The 6,387-nt window shown below is 33.7% G+C and overlaps 1 protein-coding gene across 1 annotated transcript; it reads left to right on the top strand.

The window, feature by feature from the left end:
- Positions 1-913: 913 nt before the first annotated feature.
- LOC11429670 (probable inactive receptor kinase At5g10020) lies at positions 914-6,178 on the top strand. Its single transcript, XM_003617037.4, has 4 exons — positions 914-1,152; positions 2,140-3,062; positions 3,429-4,922; positions 5,404-6,178. Exons 2-4 carry the CDS (start codon positions 2,162-2,164, stop codon positions 5,994-5,996), a joined length of 2,988 nt encoding a protein of 995 aa, XP_003617085.2. The 5' UTR covers positions 914-1,152; positions 2,140-2,161; the 3' UTR covers positions 5,997-6,178.
- Positions 6,179-6,387: the final 209 nt, after the last annotated feature.

The raw sequence follows: 6,387 nt of genomic DNA, 5'->3' as shown, positions 1-6,387 counted from the left end.
TTGTTTACTCCATGGGTTTGGTCTGGAGTTAAAATTGTGTGACTCCATAATTTTATTGTAAAAAAATGCTAATAAGTTTGCTTGAAATAAAAACTAAAAAGATAAAAATGAAATATTATCTTATAAAGTGGGGTAACGAACTTTTAAAAGTTTATAGATTGTATTTTTCAATGTAATTTTTTTTTTCTTTTTCTGATTTAACTTTAGAGCATTCGTTAGCATAACCTTAAATTTTTTAAAAATTTATAAATTGTATTATTTTTCAATATAAAGTGTTTATTTTTTTATGGACTAAACTTAAGTGCATTTTCTTAAATACTATTGGTATGATTCTTAACTAAATTATTCATAGTTTTCTCAGTTTATTAAACCAAAAAAAGTGTAAATTTAGTTAAAAACCATAAAAAAAACATTTACCAAAATACATCTAAATTTTTTCTTTTTTTATCTTACTAATACTTTAACAACATTGTTTAGTGTGACCTTAAAAAATACTAAGAAAACCCCTAAAAAAAATATACTAAGAAAAAAATTAACGTGATGTTTAGACATGCATGTGTTTGCCTGGTCTTTCTTGCATCTCAATGAGGTTTTTCACTGCAATCAAAGTTCCACATTGTAGATTTGGTTAAATGTATGGTCCACTCACACCACTCACAAAGCAATTCAAGACAAAAAAGAAAATTTCAACTCCAAACTACAGTATATAATTTATTTCTGAAAATAACTAATTTTTTGGACAAGTCAAAATAAATTTTCCAGTACAAAAACAGTTAAAATCAATTTTCTATGTCTGAAATCAATTTCTGTCACACTCAAAAATGAATCCAATGATACCTATAGTCTATAGTTTTTTGGTAGTAATAACAATATTTGATGATGTACCAAAATAAAAAATAAAAATAATATTTGATGATAAAATAAAACAGCACCTTACCTACTACCATACTTCTCACTTATGGTCTTCATCCAGTACCCTTCTACTTCTGTCACTCTACTTCTAGCTTCTACTTGTACCTTCTCTAAGCACATTCACTTGTTTCTTCAGATTCATAACTTCTTTTCTTCTCAGAGCTTTTTCCTTTACAGCAGAAACTTACTTGTATAGTATATATCCTTCATTGTTCATTTGTAATGCTTGGCAATTAAGAGGTAAGAATGTGTAATTATTTTTCATTTTTTGTTAATGTTTTTATATGGCTAGATTTTTTTGTTTAATTTTTTATTATAATTGTTATTGTTAGTGATGAGTATAGTAAGAAAAATGAACTTGGTTATTGTTAGTTAAGATAACAGTAAACATTTGAGTTTTTTTTTTTTGCTAATTATCTTACTTTGAGTATGTAATTGTGGAAATAAAAATTGATATAGCTGCATTGAATCGATTGATGACATTTTTTAACCTTTATATGTAAGTGGACATTATTATGCAATTATGAGTCCTACAACTAAATTAAAGGTGGTTAGGTTTAGTTCAAGGGTGTAAATTTTCACAATGTAGTGAACCATTGTTTGAGTGTTTATGATAGGAGGAGATTTGTGGGTTAAAAAAACAAATTCAGTGCTAAATTTCTTAGAATTTGGGTTGCACCTAACTCAACTCAGAATTGAACATCTAGAGTGTCACTTGAGTGGTTAGATAGCAAGTGACTCGATCAGAGTGACCTATTAAGAGTCCCACATTGAAAGTGAAATGGTCTGAACAAATATTTATAGGTTGTGACAATCCTCGCCTCGCAAGCCTGTTTTATAAGGTTGAGTTAGGCCCAACCCAAATTCTAATATGGTATCAAGTTTCCGCTATCGGGCCACTCATGTCATGCTCCAGATGTCCAGTCTTGGGCGTGAGAGGGATGTGTTTAGTGTCCCACATTGAATGTGAAATGGTCTTTGATAGGCTTTGATACCATTTTAGAATTTGGGTTGAACTTGCCACATTTCTTACGGAACCGGCTTGTAAGGTGAGGATTATAAACACATTTTTAGACCATATCTCATGCAATGCGAGACTCCTAACAAAACTAATACTTTGACTTCAAATTTTTGTTCTACACTTGTACCTTTGCTTGCTCTTACTTCAATTGTGGTATCTTTCCTCATATAATCGTATATGTCTGTGTTGTTATTGCTGGTGTTTAGATTAGGAGCAGATAGGAAAGGAATGCAGGCTATCTGGTTGATGCTGTTGTTGTTGGTGAATACTGCATTTGGGAATAGAGACATTGATGCACTTCTTGAACTCAAGAAGGGTATTCAAAATGACCCTTTTGGATTAGTTCTTAATTCTTGGGATTCCAAGTCATTAGAATCTAATGGATGTCCTCAGAACTGGTATGGGATATTGTGTAGTGAAGGCAATGTTATATCCATCACTTTGGACAATGCTAGTTTGGTCGGAGAGTTCAATTTCCTTGCAATTAGTAACCTTCCAATGCTTCACAACTTGTCAGTTGTAAACAATCACTTCACAGGAAGTATGCTACATATTAGTCCAATGAAATCACTTAAATTTCTCGATTTGTCTCTCAACAAGTTCAACGGCTCGTTACCTCCTAGCTTCGTTGAATTGCGCAGTTTAGTGTATCTGAATCTTTCTTTGAATGAATTTAGTGGCACTGTTCCAAATGTGTTTCACAAACTTGACCAGTTGGAGTATTTAGATTTTCACAGTAATAGCTTTTCTGGCGATATTATGGAAATCTTTTATCAGATGGGAAGTGTGTTACATGTTGACTTAAGCAACAACAAGTTTTCTGGTGCATTGGATTTGGGACTTGGAGATGTCTCATTTCTATTCTCAATTCAACATTTGAATGTTAGTCACAATTCCTTGGTTGGTGAACTATTTGCTCATGATGGTATGCCATACCTTGACAATTTAGAAGTCTTTGATGCTAGTAATAATCAGCTAGTTGGTAATATACCTTCCTTCACGTTTGTCGTATCACTAAGGATTCTTCGGCTCGCATGCAATCAGTTGACAGGCTCATTGCCAGAAACTTTGTTGAAGGAAAGTTCAATGATGTTGTCTGAACTTGATCTTAGTCAAAACAAGCTTGAAGGTACTTTATTGCCGTGTTTTCCGTGCAAATTGTAGTCATATTTTGTATTTCTTGAACATTACTTATTCATCAATTTTAGTCAGGATTTAATTTGTATTCATCGACAGTGCAAAGCTTTTTTACACTGTCAGTTAATCATAAACCATTCAATCATTAAATTATTTTACTATCATCATATCTAACTTAATAGTCTTATACATGATCGTTTATGATTATTTGATTGTAAAAAATTCAATGACAGTGTATGCGTATGATTCTACTTTCGTCATTATTTGATAAAATCATGTGACATGAGTTAAAAAGTTAGTTATTCTATAAGTTTGCGCTCACTTTTCTCACACGTTACAATTTGAACTTTCCTTGCAGGTTTCATTGGAAGCATTACCTCAATGACTCTTAGGAAGCTTAATATATCTTCAAACAAATTATCAGGCCCATTACCTCTCAAAGTAAGTCATTGTGCCATCATAGATTTGAGTAACAACATGCTGTCAGGTAATTTGTCAAGGATCAAGTATTGGGGTAACTATGTGGAAGTTATTCAGTTAAGTAAAAACTCATTGTCCGGAACACTTCCAAACGAAACTTCTCAACTTTTACGGTTAACATCACTTAAGGTATCCAATAACTCATTGGAAGGTTTTCTCCCACCAGTTTTAGGAACATATCCAGAACTAAAAGAGATTGATCTTAGTCTTAACCGGCTTTCGGGGTTCCTCCTACCAACCCTTTTTGCCTCAACCAAATTGACTAATCTTAATCTCTCTAACAATATGTTTTCTGGTCCAATTCCTTTTGAACTTCAACTTCCAAATAATCTATTGGTTTCTGCTGAAAATTTTAGTTTGATGTATCTTGATCTTTCGAACAACAACTTGAGTGGAATTCTTTCTTCGAAAATTAAGGAGCTTCATAATTTGGTATATCTCAATCTATGTAACAACAAATTAGAAGGTACTATTCCTAATGATCTTCCAGATGAGTTAAGAGAACTCAATGTGTCCTTTAATAATTTTTCTGGGGTTGTACCTGATAACTTATCACAGTTTCCTGAATCAGCATTTCATCCTGGAAATACTATGCTGATATTTCCTAATTCTCATTTATCACCTAAAGATAGTTCCAATTCCAACCTAGGTTCGAGGTCACATGAGAAAACTTTCACTAGGAGTGTCTTGATTACATGTATAGTTACCGGTGTTTTTGTGATAGCTATAATGGCTGCCATGATTTATTATAGGATTCATCAGAAAAAAGGAAGTACTTCTAAACAAGATGCAACAACAAGTGACATCATCCAAGAGAGTACTTCTCCATCAAAGAGAAGAAATTTGGAGTCATTACCGCCTTCTCAAAGTGAAGATACCGGAAACATTAATCCAACTGTACAGAATCCTAAAGATCCGGAATTCATTAAGAACGAGGAAGGAACGTCTTCTCCAATGTCTATTATATCGGCTTCAAATCCTTCACCTTCTACAAGCCATCAGTTTGAGAATCCTGGCTCGCTCGAAGTATCCTCTCCGGATAAACTGGTTGGAGACTTGCATCTATTTGATGGATCTTTGATGCTTACTGCGGAAGAACTTTCGTGTGCTCCAGCCGAAGTTGTTGGTAGGAGTTGTCATGGAACACTTTACAAAGCTACACTTGAATCTGGTCATGTATTGGCTGTTAAATGGTTAAGAGAAGGAATAACTAAAGGAAAAAAGGAGTTGGCTAGGGAAATTAAGAAACTTGGGACAATCAAGCATCCAAACTTGGTTTCTTTTCTTGGTTGCTACTTAGGGCCAAAGGAGCATGAGAGATTGATTGTATCAAATTACATGAATGCACATTCTTTGGACATTTATCTCCACGGTAAGCCTTGTTTCTTCTAAAGTTTATTTTTTGAATAGGCAATTTTTTGAAACCTGGAACTTCTTTGGTATCCCTTTAGCTCAAAATTTAAGCCTTTTAGTTTAATACTTTTGATATTATTGTTGTGAAGGGAGATCAACCTGACCACATAAAATTTGATTTCTTTAGTTTAGAATATATGAAGCTCTTTTAGGATGTTACATGATTTATAAAATATCAAGTTTGCTATGTTATTTGGAGTATGCTAGAGATTTGTTTTTCGGACATTTAGATCGAATTAACGCTTGATGTTTTCTATGCATGACTCAATTTTCATGCAAAATATATATGTAGTCTTTGTAGTAGTATTTTTACAAGTCAATTTGTTAAAAGGAGCTGATTATTTGGTCTTTTAACAACCGAGGAATCAATTATGTAGAACTCCAAGAATATTTTTTTTGTGAAACACAAATTCATGGATTATTTAATTTTTTTTCTACAGAGGCTGATAAAAGAAATCTTCATCCTTTGTCTCTTGATGAAAGGCTCAGGGTGGCCGTAGAAGTGGCGCGATGTCTACTTTACCTACACACCGAGAAAGCCATACCTCATGGTAATCTCAAATCCACAAACATTCTACTAGAAACTCCCAACAGAAATGTATTGCTCACTGACTACAGCCTGCACCGAATACTTACCGCTGCTGGTACTTCGGAGCAAGTTTTGAATGCCGGTGCACTTGGTTACCGACCTCCCGAATTCACTAGATCAACCAAACCATGTCCTTCTTTGAAGAGTGACGTCTACGCATTCGGAGTTGTCTTGTTAGAGCTCCTAACAGGAAGAAAATCAGGAGAAGTCGTTTCGGGAATTCCTGGCATGGCTGAACTTACCGATTGGGTAAGATTCTTAGCTGAACACGGTCGCTCGAACCAATGCTTTGAAAATTCCCTTGTGGATAATGACAATGGAGAAGATTCATATAGGATTCTTGACGACATGCTTAAAGTGGCTATTAGATGCACCCTTTCAGCATCCGAGAGACCTGACATGAAAACAGTGTTTGATGATCTTTCAACAATAAAGGAGAGTTGATGATCACAGCCTCAGCCACTGGAATCATCATTGTTTATAATTGTTTTGGTTACTTTTGAAGTATATTATTTATTTTTTTACCTTGATGACAATTCTTCATAGGCATTTTAACAAGTCTCCGGATAATAAATGAAATTCTTTATTAAAAGAAAATTCGTTCTTTTCATCTCTTTTGATAGAAATTGTATATTGTTGTATTTACAGTATTCTTTCACCTAGTAATTGACAATGGTAGACATTGATCTAGCATTACTTTTCTTACTAAAAAGGGGTAGTTACAGACTTACAGTATTCTTGGGTAGTTTTACAATGATCAATAACTTTTTAGCGGATGCATATCTTAAGAAACTAGTCGTTGATTTTAAAGTGTCACACATATCATCTGTATAAT

This window comes from Medicago truncatula, chromosome 5, assembly GCF_003473485.1.
Source record: "Medicago truncatula cultivar Jemalong A17 chromosome 5, MtrunA17r5.0-ANR, whole genome shotgun sequence".
NCBI classification, from domain to species: Eukaryota; Viridiplantae; Streptophyta; class Magnoliopsida; order Fabales; family Fabaceae; genus Medicago; species Medicago truncatula.
This window is presented reverse-complemented; position numbering and strand designations above follow the sequence as displayed.

What these genes read in the sequence shown, in the direction of transcription:
- LOC11429670 (XM_003617037.4), top strand. Translation starts at nt 2,162, where the DNA reads ATGCAGGCTATCTGGTTGATGCTGTTGTTGTTGGTGAATACTGCATTT. An exon ending in TAGTCAAAACAAGCTTGAAG is followed by an intron (nt 3,063 to 3,428) that starts GTACTTTATTGC and finishes CTTTCCTTGCAG; the next exon opens with GTTTCATTGGAAGCATTACC. An exon ending in TTTGGACATTTATCTCCACG is followed by an intron (nt 4,923 to 5,403) that starts GTAAGCCTTGTT and finishes TTTTTTCTACAG; the next exon opens with AGGCTGATAAAAGAAATCTT.